At 51.4% G+C, this 19,707-nt stretch overlaps 8 protein-coding genes across 8 annotated transcripts; 4 read left to right on the top strand and 4 right to left on the bottom strand.

The window, feature by feature from the left end:
- Positions 1-508: 508 nt before the first annotated feature.
- Positions 509-2,592, top strand: V2A60_003566 (S53 family peptidase; the record flags this gene model as incomplete). Its single annotated transcript, XM_083254895.1, has 4 exons — positions 509-717; positions 768-1,737; positions 1,787-2,082; positions 2,136-2,592. 4 exons carry the CDS (start codon positions 509-511, stop codon positions 2,590-2,592), a joined length of 1,932 nt encoding a protein of 643 aa, XP_083111021.1.
- Positions 2,593-5,666: 3,074 nt separating this feature from the next.
- Positions 5,667-6,029, top strand: V2A60_003565 (uncharacterized protein; the record flags this gene model as incomplete). Its single annotated transcript, XM_083254894.1, has 1 exon — positions 5,667-6,029. The coding sequence occupies one exon, from the start codon at positions 5,667-5,669 to the stop codon at positions 6,027-6,029; it is 363 nt and encodes a 120-aa protein (XP_083111020.1).
- A 701-nt stretch (positions 6,030-6,730) lies between these two features.
- V2A60_003564 (uncharacterized protein) lies at positions 6,731-7,669 on the bottom strand (the record flags this gene model as incomplete). Its single annotated transcript, XM_083254893.1, has 1 exon — positions 6,731-7,669. One exon carries the CDS (start codon positions 7,667-7,669, stop codon positions 6,731-6,733), a length of 939 nt encoding a protein of 312 aa, XP_083111019.1.
- A 412-nt stretch (positions 7,670-8,081) lies between these two features.
- V2A60_003563 (kinase phosphorylation protein-domain-containing protein) lies at positions 8,082-8,700 on the bottom strand (the record flags this gene model as incomplete). The annotated part of the gene is made up of 2 exons (XM_083254892.1): positions 8,082-8,372; positions 8,410-8,700. The coding sequence occupies 2 exons, from the start codon at positions 8,698-8,700 to the stop codon at positions 8,082-8,084; spliced, it is 582 nt and encodes a 193-aa protein (XP_083111018.1).
- Positions 8,701-10,034: 1,334 nt separating this feature from the next.
- On the top strand, positions 10,035-10,700 carry V2A60_003562 (cupin domain-containing protein; the record flags this gene model as incomplete). Its single annotated transcript, XM_083254891.1, has 1 exon — positions 10,035-10,700. One exon carries the CDS (start codon positions 10,035-10,037, stop codon positions 10,698-10,700), a length of 666 nt encoding a protein of 221 aa, XP_083111017.1.
- A 417-nt stretch (positions 10,701-11,117) lies between these two features.
- Positions 11,118-12,192, top strand: V2A60_003561 (mediator complex subunit MED6; the record flags this gene model as incomplete). The annotated part of the gene is made up of 2 exons (XM_083254890.1): positions 11,118-11,549; positions 11,626-12,192. 2 exons carry the CDS (start codon positions 11,118-11,120, stop codon positions 12,190-12,192), a joined length of 999 nt encoding a protein of 332 aa, XP_083111016.1.
- A 218-nt stretch (positions 12,193-12,410) lies between these two features.
- V2A60_003560 (SDR family NAD(P)-dependent oxidoreductase) lies at positions 12,411-13,647 on the bottom strand (the record flags this gene model as incomplete). The annotated part of the gene is made up of 6 exons (XM_083254889.1): positions 12,411-12,582; positions 12,638-12,687; positions 12,782-12,840; positions 12,916-13,134; positions 13,218-13,451; positions 13,602-13,647. The coding sequence occupies 6 exons, from the start codon at positions 13,645-13,647 to the stop codon at positions 12,411-12,413; spliced, it is 780 nt and encodes a 259-aa protein (XP_083111015.1).
- A 780-nt stretch (positions 13,648-14,427) lies between these two features.
- On the bottom strand, positions 14,428-18,042 carry V2A60_003559 (ATP-dependent RNA helicase ECM16 domain-containing protein; the record flags this gene model as incomplete). Its single annotated transcript, XM_083254888.1, has 1 exon — positions 14,428-18,042. The coding sequence occupies one exon, from the start codon at positions 18,040-18,042 to the stop codon at positions 14,428-14,430; it is 3,615 nt and encodes a 1,204-aa protein (XP_083111014.1).
- Between the last annotated feature and the right edge of the window lie 1,665 nt (positions 18,043-19,707).

The raw sequence follows: 19,707 nt of genomic DNA, 5'->3' as shown, positions 1-19,707 counted from the left end.
TCAGTCTATCTGTATTACGTTCCGGCACTAAGAGGAGACTGAATCAGGAAGGTTAGTACTATGCTTTACGTTACTGAGAAGTGCCGCCAGCGCATATACCTGGATGGCGGCGGATCGCAAGTCTGCGACTTGTTAGAGAAAGTATGCCGACATTTGCATAAACCTTCAAAAAGAGTTTTATTCCCAGCCGAACATGGATTTGTCACGACAAGCATCGGAAGAACGGTAGAATAACAAAGCAGTTTGGTGAACAACGGCTAGGCCAAAATGGAAGCTGCCTGCCTTTCAGAGTATAATGCAGCATACAGCTCTATAAATCTCTGAGCTCACATAACTTTCGTATAGCATATTTGACCTGTTTTATCCGACTCATATACCACCTGCCATTTCCAGAAGGAGCCTAGAGAGCAACATGTATATAACATGCTACATTCCCCCGATCAAAATGAGTTGAGCCATCCATCATTATCCAAATTCTCCTATTATATATACAAATACGGAATAGATTATGAAGGCAGAACTCATTCTTCTCGGTAGTCTAGTTGCTGGCGCTGTTGCAGCCCCTCTGACGGATAACCACATTGTCCACGAGCGTCGCTCTGAGCTCGCTTCCTCCGTCTTCACCAAGCGTGCTGCCGAAGCCGACACCGAGCTGCCCGTGCGTATCGCTCTCAAGCAGAGGAACATCGACAAGGGCGGTGAATTGCTTTTTGAAGTGTGAGTATATAGACGTTGTCTGCCATCAACAGTCACTGACACGCAAGCAGCTCTGACCCCAAGTCGGCCAATTACGGCAAGCACTACACCGCCGACCAGGTCATTGACCTCTTTGCTCCCGAGCACAGCTCTATTCAGGCTGTCAAGCAGTGGCTCATTGATTCTGGCATTCCCAGTGGGTCTATCAAGGTCCCACGCAGCAAAGGTTGGGTCCAGTTCAAGACTACCGCCAAGCAGCTCGAGTCGATCCTGAAAACGAAATACCACGTCTACAGGAACGCCAACGTCAAGAATATCGAGACCATTGGCACTGAAGAATATAGCCTGCCTGCTGAAATTGCCGAGCATGTGGAGTTTGTTCACCCCGGTGTCGCTCACATCTCCCGCCGTGTAGCCAACAACAAGCACGATACCCCTGGCAAACTCCCGGTTCGCAAGACCCAGCTCGCCCCCTCCGTCATCGACAGAATCAAGAAAGACCCTGGCGACCTCACCCATTGCGACAAGATCATTACCCCTGCTTGCATCCAGGCTCTCTACCAGATCAGCAATGGCACCTTGAGTGACCCCAACAACAAGCTGGGCATCTTCGCCTTCCAGTCCACAAACTACGCCAAGTCCGATCTCGACCACTACTGGCAGACTTACGCTCCAAGAATCCCCCAGGGCACCTATCCCGTCAATGCCCTGATCGATGGTGCTTCAGGCGCTGACCCGGACCCCGAAACTGCTGACGAGGAGGCTGAAATAGATATCCAATCCTCTTTTCCCATTATATACCCTCAGGGAGCCGTTTTCTATAACGTCAACGGTAAAAATGGTCTCTTGAACCAGTTTCTCGACGCCATCGACGGATCTTATATTGACTATACTGCCGACGGCGAAACTGGAGATGACCCCGATGTTGACGGGGACAGTAGGCCTGCAGATATTGGAAAGTTTAAGCCCACAAACGTCATCTCCATCTCCTATGGCTGGGGTGAAGTCGATGGTGATGCCTTCCCTTTCAATTATGAAAAGGTAAGTACTCTCGACTGAAAAACCAGGGCCAGTTCTAATCAAATAACAGCGCCAATGTGACGAGTTCATGAAACTCGGTCTCCAGGGTGTCTCCGTACTATTCTCCAGTGGTGACGATGGTGTTGCCTGGAGAGGCGGTTCATGTCTGGGCAAGAACGGAAACGTTTTTGTGCCAGGCTACCCTGCCAACTGCCCTTACATTACCAGTGTCGGTGCTACCGTCATCCCCCCCGGCGCTTCCATCAAAGACAAGCAGCCCGAGGTTGTTTCTCAGTCGTTTTCCCCTGGTGGTGGCTTCAGCAATATCTACCCTACTCCCGACTACCAAAAGGATGCTGTTGCAGCGTAAGCCTTTTTGCATGCTTCATTCTACTCTGTGACAACTAACAAAATGATAGATATTTCGCCAAGCACGACCCTGGCTATAAGTACTACACCACCACAAACGGCACCATCCCCGAGAACGGCGGCATCTACAACCGCGCGGGCCGCGGCTACCCCGATGTCTCTGCCATTGGTGATAACACCGCTTTCTACGCCGCGGGCGCTGATGTCAGCACTGGTGGTACCTCTGAATCCGCACCTATTGTTGCTGCCATGATCACCCGTGTTAACGAGGAGCGCATTGCCATCGGCAAGAAACCTCTCGGTTTCCTCAACCCCGCCCTCTACTCCCACCCGGAGATCTTCAACGACATTACATCTGGTGATCAGCGCTTGGGTGGACCTGGCGGGGATGACCAGCCTAGTGACTGCGGTAACAACGGTTTCTCTGCCGTCCCTGGCTGGGATCCCGTCACCGGGTTGGGAACCCCCAACTACCCCAGACTTCTCAAGGCTCTGAAGGATCTGTAACTGCAGACTATGCATAATGTTTTGTACGAAGAACACTTATTATGACGTCTATTTTTCTCGCGCACGAATAAGAATGCCATTGTATTTCATGCAAAGAGCTGCTGTAATTGTGTTTCCTTTTGTATTTTCTGTAAGCAATGTGTCTCTTTCAGAAAAAAGGTGCATTTGTTGGATTATGGCTATGGCGGTTCATAGATAATCTAAACGTCTGCTGAAACCCTTGCAGATACAGTTTCAGTTCGCAACTGTTCTGCACCTCATTCTCTCGATGTCTCTTCCCTTCCTTCCCTTCCTTCCCTTCCTTCCCTTCCTTCCCTTCCTTCCCTTCCTTCCCTTCCTTCCCTTCCTTCCCTTCCTTCCCTTCCTTCCCTTCCTTCCCTTTACCTCTCTCACTATCCCAGCCAGACACCGGGAAGTAACACGGATCATTGGACGACCTAAGCTGTCTTAGAGCAGCCTCATGCCGTAAGTCAGGGGAGGCCAGACATCACTATACAAGGAAAAGTATGGCCCACAACCAGTAGATTGGAGACTTGCCAGTGAAGGCGCGCTGACAAGCTTATCACCAAGCAAATCACTGCTTTGAAAAGATTTGGCGGTTGATTCCATGCATTCTGCTACTCTTTAGCGTCACCATCTTTATAAGAATCTATTTCCGCCAGGGCACACCGGCACTAGAGCCTCTCTGGCTGCGGACCGGCCAAGAGAGAACCCCAACAGACACAACGATGACAGCGTAATTCGTCCACAGTTCATGAAAGGCAATACGCCTCCTGTGTAAATTTAAAGCGGTATCCAGGGAAATGGATGCCCTAACAGGAAAAAGTAAAATTAAACAGCCGAACATCCATGCCTCCCCATATCTTCAGAACGACTGCAATTGATCCAATTTTCCGATCGAAGCTGGTATTCCCCAGCGAATGACAAGAAAAGAGGTTATTGGACTTAGCATCCATCGTACGGAATCTTATCCAGCATCGTTCTGTAGCTATTGAGCAGATCTCCACAGCTAAAGTCGCCGTGGTAGCTGTCGCTGAGACGCATTCCATAGGTGCACGACTTATGCTGACCCGCCCGTCCAGCCGGAAAATCTCTCTTCTTGACCGTCACCGCCGAAAGCTGATAGTTATTATTCCACATGAAGGCAGCATAATAATCGTTTGTGTAGCTGCACTGCTTGGACCATGCCTTACCGCACACGCCTTTGTGTGTCTGCCCGAGGTCGAACTGCATGGTGAGATCACAAATGCCACCAATTTCAACAGAGTCGTGGCAGCCTGTCTCATCATCCCAAACATAGATGCAGTCGGCTACATCACAGGCCTGCAGGCCACAGACAGCTGTCAGGGACTTGTTATACCATGATGCTCGGATGTCGGCGCTGGGTACTCCGATTGGAGTACGTTTCGCGAGACTCTTTGACTCAACGCTTGGTGCTCCAAGCACCTCCACGGCACCAACGACCGTGAGCAAAACACTTTCGAGCTTCATTTTCGAGTGGAAAAAGAAAGAGGTTGTCAGGCGGCTTTTCTATCTTCGGGTGGATATGTTCTTAGCTGTCTTGACTGATGTGGCTAGTTTGTAATGGCTTCATACTTAACCGTAAGGGCAGTGGTATATCTTGCTGTATTTGAAGAGGATGAGACAGCGAGATATCTCTAGAGAGATGAAATGTCGAGTAGCTTGACGGAACAGCCCGTATTTGTATCGCAGAGTCGACGTATATCCAGTACGCGGTCTACCGTTGACATCACTGCCGACTTTTGCCTCCGGAGAAAGCTGTGTCGAGTTCCTCCTGACGGTGGACACTTGCATGAGTTGACAAACGAGAGCCATAATTTTGCTGAATATTGAAGACCTTTGCAGTAATGCCGCATTACTTCTCCCATGTATCTCATGCCTGTGAGGTGTCGATTGTCAAAGTAAGGAACAGAAGACACCGTAGTGGCATGGCTTCCGTCACAAGAAGGTTGCTAATAGTGGTGCTCTATAATATATTTGCAACTATTGAGCGTGCGCCTGCTTATTTTTGTATCATTCCAAGGTCAATTGATAGCCAAGTGTTCTGTATAGAGTTCAAGACGAAGCAGCCCGACCCTTTCCTGTTGCAGTCAAGGCTTCTGCCCGCAATGACGGAAGCTCAAATTGAGATCCGGTGCGTTTGTGGGTGTGAGCAAGAGCCGATCAACGCGGACAGGGTCCAGTGCTATATTTGATAGGAAGGTGAACCTGTAATACCTCTCAACATGTCTGTGCATGTCTGTGCATGTTTGAAAATAGATGTGCTGCCGTGTGTGATGGCATAACACGATAGCATAGTATATTGTGATCGCTTTCATAAATTGGCTTTAGAGCAAGAAGTAAATTTAAGGCATGAAAGGACCCGTTTTCTTATTCTGTCTATGAAATGTGTGCACACTAGTTACCGTGCTAGCTACTGTACTGGCTAGGAATTGGACGTTCAGGAGCCAAGCTGGTATTGGTCATGTGGTATTCGATACAATATTCTCATTATTGAGACCCGTACACAGCTCCGTAGTCTGCAAAGATGTATTAAAGGTCTTTTGTAAAAGTGGCTCTTATGTGTCACCATAATGAAGGGTTCACTCTGGGGAAAAATCCGGCGACATGATTTTGATGGATCTTCTCAGCGAAGCACACTGCCTTGCCACTTCAGAATCATGTACAATAAATGAATTACCCATACAGAGGATTGAAATTCTCCCCAGCCTGCCCTGACCCCGTTCTATTTAGACCCATAGATATCGGCCCTTCTACCCGAATATTGGCTTGGCAGATCAATTGTAGTTCTACAACAGAGCTTGACGGAGTCAGCTCTTCTGGCTTGTGACTTGCTGACCGAAGCTACTATGAGGGGTCACAACGGCCAGGAAACCTCGCAATGTTTATGTCCGCGGCAAAGACCGCTGTCTGAAGTACCTGAAAACGCCACTCAGATGCATGGAAGGAAACTTATAATACTCGGCCCGTTGCGCTATACGCCCCCAGCGACCGGCAAAATTCGTCTTCATCTCGAGATCTGCAACTAATAATACAACTTGAAACGCACGACGATGAATGCGGAAGACAAACAAGAGAAGAAGGGCCTCTGGCAGCGTTGCCAGGAAAAACTTCGCGGCCAGCCCATCAGCGACGAGGATCTGCTCAAGTACACCGGCAAAACCCGCGCCGAGTTTGACACCTTCAAAGAAACAACACCCGGCGTCGGCCGCAACCAGCTGGCCGGAACCCTCGCGATGGGCAGCGCACCAGGGCTCGGAGGCACCGCCGCAGCCTACGGCGTGGGCGGTTGGGGTCCGGGCGCGGCGCCGGAGGGTGAGGATCGCGGCATGAAGTTCCCACCTGAGCGTCACGACCAGGTCGTCGAAGCCAAAGCGGAGGCAAAGAGGAAAGCTATCGAGGAGCAGAGCGATTAATATGGTGCTGTTGGAAAAGAGAGACGGAGTGTTGGTCGAACAGCAGGCAAGGTGGAGGCAAAGCTTCAATTATAAGAAAAGACTACGGAGACGCTTCGATTTGATAGATCAAGGCCGATCTGTCTATACATGCTAATAAAGCGAACATGGCCTCTGTATATATCGTGGAACCTGGTGTGGGGGATTTACTTTTAGGGCCTTAATTTAGATATAAATACGTCCAAAATAGTGTCTTAATCGAAACTTTGTCGTCCCAAAATGTGTGCTCGTAACAGAAATTCCAAACAGGTTGATCAGAATTTGACCCGAGATGGACGAGGAAATGATGTGAGATCGCTACTCGCCTCTCTATAGGGGCAAGGTTGTGCTATCCTTGTCATTCATTCGGACCTTAGGCCGTTATTGCTACAGAATGGGCCAGTCTGGATCTTTCACACTCAGTTGGAAATAGAAAAACAAAAAGTAATCTGACAGCGAGGTAACCTGTGGCTCTGGCTAGTGAGACTTGAAGAACTTCAGACTGCCACTACCTCTGGTAGACAATTTACGTAAAATAATGCTAGTCCTCCTTCATATCTACATTTTCCTTATACTGGGAGCGCTATACTAGTAAAGTACAAGTCCTTACCTGAAGAGATATAACAATCGATTGAGAGTATGCCAAGAGGTTCGGCAAGGCCGGGCTTGTCAAGCTACCAGACTCAATCGGCCGCTTCTGCCACACTCTCCCAAATCTTTTGGATAACAGCGCAAGCCTCATCACTAAGAGGCCCCTTTTCAATCCCTGCCAGTGTTTCTTCCAGCTGCTCGGGGCTGCTGCTGCCTATGATGAGCGCATCGCCCTTGTCGCCGTCCAGCGCCGAGTGATGCGCCACCCATCGGTACGCCATTTCTGCCGCGCTCAAGCCCTCGGCCTCCGCGAGCGCATTCCACTCCGCCAACGCCGCCAGGTACTTTGGCGCGCGCAGATAGGGCTTGCACGTCGCCGACACGGACTCCATGTCGCTCTTCATCTGCTCCGCCTGCGCCACCGTTTTCGCGAGGAAGCCCCCGGCCGACGGGCCAAAGGCGTAGAACGCCATGCCCAACTTTCGGAGAGTCGGGAAGAGGATCGTCTCCTTTTCACGTCCCAGGGGGTTATAGCTTCCTTGGTACACGGTGGGAGCAGGGTAGCCCTGCTCGACGCAGTGGTCGTGGACGGCTTCGATGTCGTTGGGCGGAAAGCCCGAAAGGCCGAACCGGCGGAAGTGCCCTCGCCGGTAAACCTCATTCACTGCTGCAAGAGTCTCGGGGAACGGGGTAAGACGATCCATCTTGTGCAGATAAAACGTGCCTGCCGCCGCGCCTAACCTCTGAATGCTATTCTCGGCCGTATCTATAATGCGAGCCCTGGTCGCCCACGGCATCGTCTCCGTCCAGGAGGAAGGACTCCATTTTGTATCCAGTGCGAACCTGTTTCCGGCGAGTACTTGTCCGAGAGTAGCCTCAGAGTTTCCATATGCTTGTGCTGTATCGATAGTAGTGACGTTGTGCGAACGAAGGATAGCTAAGAACGACTCCAAACTAGTCTCGGGTCTGAACAGCTCCCTGTTGCCAATCCGCGTGCCCCCAAAGACTGTCAGGACAGGCTGGCGCGCCATCTTGGGAGTTTCAGAATATTTCGCTTCTTAGGAGGGTGTTATTGCCAGCTCTATATTTCCTAGGGTGGCTTTCTGGGCAGATGAAAGGTTCGCCTTGCTTTTTAGCGGCCGTTGGAGTGATATAGTGGGGGTTTTACTGGTGCTCACGCGCGCAACCGCCAAGACAGGAAGCAAAAACTCCTCGATATAGAAAATTCAGGGTATCATAAATCTGAGCTAATTGAGCAATACCACCACTAGTAAGCATCATCACTATGCTTGCGCCTGGGAGATCTGGAGCGGCTGCGGCGTCTCGGCCTGTCACCCGAATGTCCGTGTCTCCCGCCGTCCCGGCTGCGATTACGGCTTCGATCTCTCTGGCGCACTCCATCATGCCTCCCGTGCCGATCGTCCTTGTCATGTCTATAATCCCTTATATGCCTATCTTCCCTCTCGCGATTTTGTTGTCTGCGATCTCGGTGGTCCCGGTCGCGACTGCGACTTCTGTGACGCCGACGCTCTCCCTCCGACCTATCGCGATCATGGCTTCTGCTTCGGCTCCGGCGCCTATGATGAGAATCTCGGTCTCGTCTACCTCCATCGCCACGATGGCGATGTGACTTTTTTTGCCGTCGTCTCTCGTCGCTGGCGTCATGACGCGCGCTAGGCTTTTCGGTTTCGCCAGGCCCGGAAGCTGGTCCAATCTGTCTGTTACCGGCAACTTCTATTGAATTAGCGCCTGTCGTATCCCTCTGCTTGACAGGTAGCCCTAGGGCGCGCGAAATCGCGTCCTCCTCAGCCTCTTTGACTTTGCGCAGCTCTTCTTTGCGCTCGCGTGCTTCGCGCTCCTCTTCCGTCTCGTCGGCGTTGGCGGCAGTCGCACCGGACTTGGCATACCAGTTGAGGTCCTTGCCCTGTTGCCAGCGGCCCACGGGCGCCTTTAGACTGTGGCCAAGATAGTTTTCGCGGCGGGATGAGTTGGCAACTTCCTCCCAGCTAAAGTTGACGCCTCCACGTGAGCCTGTCTTTCGGATCGTTGAGAGAAGATCCATAGTCTCGGCCTTGACCTCTATAATCGAGGGTCGAACTTGTTTCTTATCGCGAAGAAGGGGGTTTTCGGGGGTGAAATTCAATGTAGGCAACTGCACAGCCGCTTCTAGGTTGTTGATTACTGTTGCGCAAAGGTAAAGCTTGCGGCGCTGTGGCAGGATCACCAGGAATAGTTCGCCATTGATTAGTCATCGACTTTCATGGACGACTATAATAGCAAAGTGCTACGAAGACATGAGCCGCATCCTTCATTTTACAGAGCAATTTTCCATATATGTTTTACTAGATAAAATAGGTCTAAAGTTCTAATTTAATTCACTTCAATTCAGCTGCAAACTCCTGATTACATCTACGGGAAACGACCGTAATTGCAGGGCATACGCTAAGCGTCGTATTTAGTGTGAGAAGATGAGTGCTCGGTATAAGTCGTGAAGCCAACAACATGATAGCCGAAAGAATATGGTGATATCATCGGTATCCAGTATCCTAGCTTCGAAAAATAGGTCAATGTAGCACGGTTACGCATTGTTCACCACTGAACCCAGTCTTAGACGCCTGCTCTGGCTGTAGTCGAAAGCCGCGTGCTGACTTGAGAAACGGAATTTGTATATGACGGTGGAGAATAGAACAACCGGATCTTTCCACAGATACTAACGGGAATTCGATCAGATGCGAGAGTCTCAACGCGCTAGAGATGAGACCATGCCCATCTGTTCGACGTACATATAGAAATATTGTAATATGCTATGCCCACAGGCTAGACTGTAGTTTTCAGGTCACATGCGAGTGTATATGTTCTGTTAAAACCACCGCAAACACATCCCCACCCATTTGCGCCTCGCAATCTTGAATGGCCTGTGCCCTACGGATTATTGTATTGGAAATAGAAGCTACTGCAACAAGTGCTTACATGATTGTCAACTGCCCCACGGATTGAAGGCTACTTTACTACTCAGCGACTCATTGAAAAGGCCTCAAAATGGGATCAGGATACCTTTTGCGTCTTTATGTATTCATATAAACTACGACTGAATTCATGTAAACTACGACTGAAGTCTCCGAGAGCACATGATCCTATCAATTTGGAAACCAACAGCGGCACTACTCATCGTGCATTGGTCACTGAAGAAAGCTCGTTTATTGCTAATAAGAGTCCCAATTTGTCTGGAAACCTAAACAAGGATTCTTTTTGAGCATTTCATTGGTCAGGAGTCAGACAATTGAGGTGCATATTGCGGGCGTGGCATAACCGGCGGGTCTAGATAACTTCCTCTTTGTCACGACAACAACTCTCAATAGACGCACAATCGCCTACTGTCATCGCCAACTCGGGAAAATGGTTCTAGCCCCTCTATCCTTTCTACGGGCTCAACAACCTTCAAGGAGCTCTAGCTGGGACCAGGCGATACTCACACTGCCGGATACCGTGGATCGGACTTTCACCGTCAACTTCGAATGGCGACGCGGACTTTACTTTAGTGTGCACAGTTTTCCCATCCATGACCCTCAGCATCACCAACAGGAAACGCTTTATTACCCACCTCCGCACTATCACCTGTTTGCTGATGAATACTTCCGCGTTTCGCGGGGTGCTGGGACTTGGCATCTGTGGAATCGCGATGTGCATTTGAAGACGGGAGACAAGATCAAGATCCCGGCTCGCGCCTGGCACTGGTTCGAGGGGGACCAGAGTCTTGAGAATCCCCTTGCTGTTGAGGTATACTTTGACAAGGGCCAGCCGGAAATTGAGGAACGATTCTTTCGCAACATCCTAGGCTACTTGGCCGACTGTCATCGAGAGAGTTTAGAACCCAGCATCTGCCAGCTACTCATGTTTTTCTATCACTTCGACATGGTTCCAGGACTCAGATTCTCGAGATGGGAAACTCTGAATCTGGCAATCAATGTTGCACTCATGTACATCGCCACTGTCATGGGTGTGCTGATGGGCTATAAGGGTTCCTACGATGAATACTACCAAGTGCAGAAAAAGAAGCACTGATACAGCGCCTATTATTTATTCCTTTGTTGCGAATTTACCCCCCAAGAAGTGAGCTCTCGAATCACAGAAACTGACCATAGATAGCCCTTCAGTGACCTCTAGTTAAACAACTGTGCAAGACAACAATGAGTCTGAAAGAGCTTATTGTTCAGCAGAATGCAACCACGTTTTTTTTCGCTATCCCAAAATTTGGCTCTATAGTATTTATCTCGTCGACTTTTGTTTTTCTCATGAGCATGGCAGTATCAAATCCGTGGCCATAACTCCGCGCAGCGCGCTGTAAATTGGTAGTGTCCGGCACCCACTACATAAGCTGGTGGGGTGTGCGTGGCACATGCAAGCATTTTGGAGCCTCTTCGCGCTCTGGCATCGCGCGCCCAAGCTTCGACGCTGCAACTAGCTAACCAGCCGCTCAAGATGGACAATCCAACCGATCCCCCGCTCGACGAGATTCAGTGGCACTCGCCACTTCTCATTCAACAGATGGGCGGCCTCCACTCCAACACGATTCTCTTCTACTTTGCCGAGTCGCCTTTCTTCGAGCGCACCTCCAACAATGCCGTGATCATGAGCCAGGCCATGAACAACATGTCCATGTACCACTTTATCCAGACCCGCGAGGCATTCGAGGGGCGGCTCAAGACCATGTCTGGGCTCGAGTTCATTGTCGGTGAAGAGCCCGCTGAGTCGGGGCCGGGCATGGGTACCGGCGTCTGGGTCATTCGCAAGCAGACAAGACGAAAACGTTACCAGGAGGCGGATGAAATTACGGTCCATGCGTCCTATTTTGTGGTCAACGAAAACATTTACATGGCGCCAACGCTCGCAGATATCCTCGCGGCGCGAATTGTAGGTCAACATGCCTGCCTTGAAGGCTCCCCTCTCTGTGTGAACAGGCGACAGCTAACGATGGAACGCCCGACAGATGTCGATATCCTCCGCCATCGCCAAAGCCCTTCCAGCCGCCGAATCCGCTCGAACATGGCGCCCGTCCGGCGGCCACAGCTACAAACCGCCCCGCGCGCAAGCGGCAGGGCCGGCCGGCGCCCTGCAGGCCGCGCGAGCTCGCATGCAGGAGTCGTCGAAAGAGGGTACACCCGCCCCGGGCGCCGCCGCCGCCAGCAGCAAGGGCACCCCCGCGCCGTCAAACCTCGAGGAGCTGTCGCTGGAGCGCTCGGCCGAGGAGGCGTTCTGGGTGCACATGCGTCACGGCGGCGAGTACGTCGACGAGAACCCCATCACCGGCCGGCCGGGCGAGTTCCACCTGTCGTCGACGGGGCGCAAGCCCGCCATGGCGCCGCGCACGGCAGCCAGCAGTCAGACACCCACGGGCATCAGCGCCATGACCGGCCCGCCACGGCTCAACACAAAGGCGGACGACAAGAAGGACGGCGCGAAGGCGGACAAGGCGCCGCGGTCCGCGATGCCGAAACCGAAGCGCAAGAAGAGCAAGCTCGGCGGCACAGGGTCGCGTACGCCTACGGCCGCGTAAAGGGTGACAAGAACATCAGCAGGCAAAGAGTGCTGGTAACGTGTTGTTAATCACATGGCATTGGGCGTCCACAAAATTCTCTTTTTTGGTTTCTTTTGCTTTTTTTCTAATTTCGAGGTTCGGTATTTACGGTTAGCGAGAACAGGATACGGAGTAGTTGCTCGGATATTTAATGATACCCCCCTTTCCGCTACAACAGAGAAGTGAGCAAAAAAGGTCTATATGGTGTGCCCGCCGTCTGCAGAAATGATGGCGCCTTGCAGGAAGGACGCCTTGGAGCTGGCGGCAAACAGGATCACGTCCGCAATCTCCTGCGCCGTGGATTTTCGCGGGATGGGCATACCACGCACTGCGACGCCGTCATTGGGGATATCTGCGGTGAAGGGTGTACTGCGCGGTGTTAGCTCAAAAAGCCCAGCCGTCTGAGGAAGGAGAGTCTCCTTACTCGGTGATGCCAGGGGCAACGGCATTGACGCGAATGCCATATGGTGAGCACTGTGAATCGCCTTATTAGCCTAGCGCAACGCCAGACGCGTCTGGAAGGATGCTTTTGCTTCTTTTTCTCTTGTTTCTTTTTCCTTGTGCTTACATCGAGAGCATCCGACTTGGTCATTTGAATCACAGCCGCTTTGGACGCTGCGTACGGTGCTGCACGCGCGGGTTAGTTAGCATGCGCGCACGGCCACTACTTGTTGTTCGCGTCTCCTTCTCAAGCGTCCTTACTCTTGCCCGGAATAGGGGAGATGCCAAGGCTGCTCGCCACGTTGACAATAGCGCCGCGCGAGCCTGGTCTGCCGTCATGCGACGGCAGAGGCTCCTGTGTCCTCATCTGGCGTGTCTGCTCCCGCGCGCAGAGCCACAAGCCACGCACATTCACGGCAAATACATCATCAAAGGCTGACGGGTCGACGTCGGGCGAGGCTGCTTCTGGGCCGTATATGCCTACGGACGTTGTTAGCTGCTACATTTTCGTTGCTTGTGCTGTCCTTTTTTTTTTCTTTTTTGCGTCGGCTGGAATTTCGTACCTGCGCAATTTGCCGCATAGTCGATGCGTCCAAATAGCCCAACCGTGTCCGATACGGCTTTGACGACGTCTTGCTCTGCGCGAACATCTACTTGAGCGATGAGGACGCTCGCATCTGGGGAGACGCCTTCAATGGCCTGCTTCGTGCCCGCAAGTCCGTCGTTGTTGGTGTCCGCAATGGTGATTTTGGTGCATCCCTCCACGGCAAATGAAATGGCAGTCTGCCGGCCGATTCCTGCAGAACAAGTTAGCGGCTGATCATCTTGTGTTAGTTCCAATATGACGACTCGATTCTCTTAGCTCCAGCATCATGTTTGGTGGTTTGCTTAGATCACAGATGAGAGTCGTATTGCAACTCCCCATTGAATAGGCATAATAAACTCACCAGAACCTGCACCAGTTACAAAAGCCACGCCTGGGTACAGCGTCATGGTTCTCGGGTGTTGGCGGTGATGCCTGGGAGGATGGGAGGAGCTTTTAGCCGGCTCTCGGCGCGTCTAAGTCGGGTCTCGCCGTCAAAGTAGGTATGCTGGTAGCCTGCTGTAACCAAAACCCTGCACGATTGAGACTGAAATGAGCGTGTTTGAGACAAGATGCAGACTATCGTCTTGTACGCCTCAGCACCGCAGGAGAGCCAGATTCGTCTGCGGTTCGATGGTTATGTGAAAGAGAAAAATGTAGCTTCAGTATGATTTGACACTCAATAATAGACTAAGCAAAAAAAAAAAAGGACGTGCATAATAATGCAACCTTTCCCCTCTGGAAAGCATCTAGCCAAAGGGTTCAACCACCCATCCCCGCACGGCCTGCTATATGGCATTCCTAGTATAACGGAACGCACGGAGGAATCAATATTTTAGGGCCAACTGGTGGGTGGGATCGAGACACGTCAGAGGTGGCTTCCTTTTGCTGCAAGTACAAATGACAACTTTTCTCTATCATGCAGCTTTGCTGTTGCTGCCACGTCGCAGAAGTTACACCAATAGCTTTAGCACCAACGGTCGTGAAATAGACGGCCGCTCATTGTTAGGCTGCTACTCCTTACACTCCCAATTCCCGAGAGGTACGTCAATGTGCATAGACAAAAATGCAAGCGGCTGAATATGCATCCGGTACGCAATATGCTGAATCCCACAGACATGATCCTTCATGCGGTTCTACCCTAGCCGCATCATTCCCCGCCAATGTTCCTGTCAGGGAGAGCACATTGCTTATTCCACCACCCAGCCCTTACCGGCAATCTTCCTTTGCTTGACCTTCTTGGCTGGCAGTTGCCAGCCCTGGCCTCCAGTGTTCTCTGCCCGCAGATATGGGTTCACCCAACACTCGCGCGTGGTGCCCCCATCCACGGCCGCTGACGGTGCGCGGGTTTCTTTGATAGGCTTGCCGTAGGTCAACAACGGCGTTCCCTTGGCAAGACCTGCCAGCTGTCCGCCCGAGATGTCGGTAAGGGCATGCATCCTAGTCTTCGGCTTTTTGGTCCCATCCCCAGCCGGCGTCGCGCGCTGCAGGTACGAGTAGACAATATACTCTGGACACTCTTGGATGCTCAGATGTGCCATGGGTGATGTTGGATGAATATATACAAGGCCTTCTTCGCTTGCGGCGCTCGATGCGCCATGCAAAGGAATCAGAGGCACGTACGGCACGTCAATTGCGCGCTTCGGTTTTCGATGGTGCTCGAGGGGAACAGGTGCCTTGTCAGCCCGGATGGCGACCTGATCGATAAAGCCGGCAGAAACCATTTGCTTCAATGCAGATACTTGCTTTGCGGATGGCGCGTCCAGCTTGTCCTTGTACTGAAGGCTGGCAAACGATGGTATATTCATGCGTAACAGGTCTGTGATTTGCTTGCGCAGCTGCTGAATTTCCTTTAGCACCTTAAAGCGTACAAAGTGGCTGTCACACCAGATCTCCGTCGGCTCATGGGCAAACTCGCCCACGACTTGCAGAAGCTTAATGGCATCGGATTTGTCGTCCAGGTAGCAGAAGTTGCGATGTACCTCATTAAACATGCGGCGCGCATTCACTTGCTTCGTCTCAGCCACAATGTCAGCATTGGTACGGATAGCGTCATCTTCCTGAGTCGCAAGGGCGGGTACGGCTTGCGCCTCAGGTAGAAACACTTCAGCGGCAGACAGGCCAGCTACCAGTGCAACAGTATATGGCAGACAGTCGTGCAAGTGCCCAACAAGCAGGATTCTCGCAAAGCGAGGAGAAAGCGGGAACACAGACATCGTTTGTCCGACTTGCGTAATCTGGCCGCTGGAAGAGACTGCTGACAGATATTCCAATAGCTTCTCCGCCGTGGCCAAACTATGTCGCTCTGGCGGCGTGGGGAATGGGAAGTTGATTACGTTCTGCAGATTCATAGACTTGAGCTGCAGAACGACGCCCTCAATCGGCATGCGTAGAAGCTCGGGGTCCGCAAATTCTTGGAAGTCGCGCTCAAAGACAGCAGAGGAATATAGTCGATAACAATGGCCAGGTCCTGTACGGCCTGCACGACCCGCGCGCTGGTTCGCACTAGCTTTGCTGATCCAACCAATATCATAGCTTTGCACGCCGCTTTGGCGATCGTAGTTGCGGTCCTTGACACGGCCACAGTCAAACACGAATCGAGTTCCGGGTATGGTCAAAGAGGTTTCCGCCACGTTGGTGGCCAGGATGATTTGTCTTGTACCCTCAGGTGCGGGCTCAAAGACCCTCATTTGCTCTCGCGTAGGGAGTAGTGAGTAGAGAGGCAGAATCTGTACCTTCAATGGGGCGGCTTCTTGTTCATCTTCAATCTCGAATTCGTTCTCGTCATCCTCGCCATCCGATACCATCTCGTCGAGGTCATCATGAGTGTTCTTGTCCACATCGCCGAGATCGAGGTCTTCCACTTCCAGGGGTGCCTCGGAAGCTGATATCCGTACTCTGGGACCTTCGGCTGACTTCAGGCCACCAAACGCCGTTTTTAACCGTTTGCTAAGCTGTAGGATCTCGTTGCGGCCAGTGAGAAATACGAGAAATCCGCCAGGCGGAAGTTTCCTGTGTCCACGGCTAATTTTACGAAATGCCTCTTCAACATAATCGTGATGTGTCTTGCGAGCAAAGTGCATGGTGACGGGGTGCTGTCTGCCTTCAACCTCAAGCACCGGGGGAGGAGTGACGAATAAATTTGGATTCATGGTGAGATCTTCGATTCGGAGAGTAGCCGACATAATTATGAGCTTCAGTGGCTTGACCTTAGGGTCTTCTTCTGCCAGCTCAGCGCGGAGCTTGATGACTCGACTCAGCATTCCGATCAAAATATCCGTGTTCACGCTTCTTTCGTGAGCTTCATCGATGATTATGGCTGAGTACTTCTTGAGGGTAATGTCCTGGGCGATTTCACGAAGCAAGATACCATCCGTCATGAATTTGATAGCTGTCTTGTCGTCAACGCTTCCTTCAAATCGAATTTGGTAGGCGACAGCCGAAGAGTGGTCGCCTAACTCCTCGGCTACACGCTTGGACATACTGACAGCAGCAACTCGGCGCGGTTGTGTGATGCCTATCATGCCTGGTGTCTCCGACGCCGCAGCTCCATAGCCAGCTTCGTACAGGAATTGAGGCACTTGTGTCGTTTTGCCAGAACCTGTGGCACCGCAGATTACGACAATGTTGTGGTTGTGAATGGCTTCCATAAGCCTCTGTTCTTCGGAAACGACTGGGAGTTTCAAACGAGCTTCCTGTATCTCTGGCATCCTCGTGACAGTGACACTAAACGCTTTTCTATCTATATTTTCCGTTGGCTGCAGTTCCATCGGTAGTGGCTCCTGTTCAGGAGCTCGAGGGACAAAATTCGCCGGCTTCGGAATCACCATATTGCTCGTTGTCGGTTCGTTTGGATTAAAGCCAAGTGCTTCATTCCGTTGTTGTGTGGCCCAGGCTTTAAAAATGGATGATCTTTGGGAGTTTTCTGCAGTTGATTTCTCGTTTGAGTCTGAGTCTGAGTCTGAGTCTTCATCATCATCTTCGTCGTCGTCGTCGTCGTCGTCGCTGTCATCCTCTTCGTCTGGGTCCTCTTCGGCGGAATCATCATCTGAGTCCTTCTGCAACCCATCGTCATCATCACTTATACCACCCCACTCCTCTTCGTCACTTTCACTGTCGCTATCTAGCGACGGAATATCAACATTTGCTGTGATTTTGGATTTGATGCCACCTCGTTTTTGCCGCTTCTGAATTACCGGTCTTCCGTCCTCGTCAACATCCAGTGGTCGTTTCAAGCCAGAGCCTACAACAGTCGGTACTTGTGCAGCGGGAATTTCGGACTCTGCATGCTTGATTTCGGGATGTGACACCGCAACAGGCGCTGACTTTGTGGCTACAGCAGCTCTATCCTCATTCTCGTCGTCGTCGTCGTCGTCGTCGTCGGCCGCCTCACGTCTCTCTTCCAAGAGCTCCTCCCCATCCTCGATCCCTGCCCTGGCTTCTCTCAGCGCTCTTGCCAGACTCTGCCTCTTTGTCTCGCGACCTTGTCCCAGAGACTTGCTGCTCGTGAACAAACTCGTGTCAACCCTTCTCGATGCCAGCTTGGCGAGCAGCTCTCGGTTCTCGTCTTTGCGCAGCTTGGTGTCAATGTACTTTTCGAGACGCTTGGATTTCTTCGAGCTCATTTTTCCGGCCTCCCGTTTCAATTCGTCTTTCATACGTGCACGCTTGTCCGCCCATTCCTGCTTGTCGGCAGAGTCGAGGATTTCTTGGTTGGTGTCCGCGACATCGTGGCGGCCATTTTCTTTGGCTCGCTCACGAGCAAGCACTTTGTGCTTGCGCTGTCTAGGAACGAATTTTGCCATATCCGCACGAATTGACAGATATTCATTCCCTGACTTATTTGCGCAAAACTTTTTCAAGCTGCAGTACTCTCTACTTGGATGGCCGACCGGCACTACCTAGAAATTTAGGTGGAGCCCAGTTTTGCCGCTGGTGACCGCAAAAAGTTGCAACCCGAACGGGACTAGTGCGGGGCGGTGAACGCTCACCAGCGATCTGAAGGTGAGACTTACCCGGGACTTCGACTTAAATACAAAAGCACGGCAAGATGACAGCGTTAATAGCAACGGAAGATGCGTATCCGGCGAAGAGCCAAAAGATTACTGGAGAAGTAAATGGAATCGCTACCGAAGTATCTTCGACGAGTTATTCCGATCGAATTTTGGTCACGATCAGCCAAGAGGGGAGGCTTTCACAATGGGTATGTACACTGACCTATTCTTGTGACCTATCGACTGATTGCCCCTACAGGTTCAAGTTCCCTTAACACCATCTGCTGCTGGCAGTGTCGAGATGACATTACCTAGTGCGAGCCACGGCCTGCTCCCATCTACTCACCTTACACCGACGACATTGTTGGGCGGAGGCGGAGAAGAACGCGAGACTATCGGACAGCTCTACGCGGCACAGATTGCGAGCTACTTATCACTACGTTATCCTGATGATAGAAGGACTTTGGTGGTTGGACTGGGACTGAGAAAGATTGAAAAAGAAAGAGAAGCCTTTTTTGATCTTTTTGAGCTGGCTCAAAAAGTTTTGTAGTTACGTCAGCGACAATTGTAAGGGCCATTGTCCATGCAGCTCGAGTCGGCCGCTCAAGCAACTAGAGCTATAATCCAGTTTTGCTGTATTGTGCTCTACTGAATTCTCTTGTCGTAGACCCGAAGCTCATGGGCGATAACCCGAGTTGATGTGATCCAGTACACTGATTACTAGAGGTCCCCCATACAAAGACGCATGCTTATACAGCGTGTTGACATCCGACCTAGCTCTCTTCTCAGGGAGATGGGCGGCCGAGACTTTTCACAGTCACCTTGCATTGAAGGGCGGCTTATCTTGCCCGAGCTCAAGTTCATCAGATGATCACCTCAACCCCAATCTTCATCAACACGGAGTGCGACCAGACGGAGTTCAGCGCTCCAAGTTCAACAACCACGAGAGCCATTCATTAATAAGCCGATATAAGCAAGACTCAGTGTATATATTGCCTAGAGAAAATTACGACATGTCAATTCTGTAATCAATCGGTGGGCAGGTGATTGCCGGAAACGCGACCTGCTTCCAATACAATGCGCGAAAATGGGGCACTACGACAGGGTTGGAGGATGGGCTGTTAACTGTCCGCCCTGACTCCGTGCTTATCTGTGACGGAGCGGATGTTCAGCGACATTTTTACCTCTCTAGATACGGAAGTAGGCATAGAGCTATTCGAATTCGAGTCGTGAGGAGAGAGATTATCGCGTTTTCCAAGCGTCTAGTGTTGTGGCCATGATTTATAAAGAAGAAGTAGTATACAGAGCGGAAAAGCTGAGCACAGGCGTCCGAATAAAATCTCTCATGCATGAGCGGATTATAACTGCGTTATTCGCCGTATGCTTGGCAGCTTGCCTTGTGAGAACGGATTGCGAAATGTCCAATCACAAGTACTAGTCTGCTGTCGCATGTGACGTGTCGTACTATCTATCATC

The sequence above is a fragment of the Cordyceps javanica genome, chromosome 2 (genome assembly GCF_051103115.1).
Source record: "Cordyceps javanica chromosome 2, complete sequence".
Taxonomy (NCBI): domain Eukaryota; kingdom Fungi; phylum Ascomycota; class Sordariomycetes; order Hypocreales; family Cordycipitaceae; genus Cordyceps; species Cordyceps javanica.
This window is presented reverse-complemented; position numbering and strand designations above follow the sequence as displayed.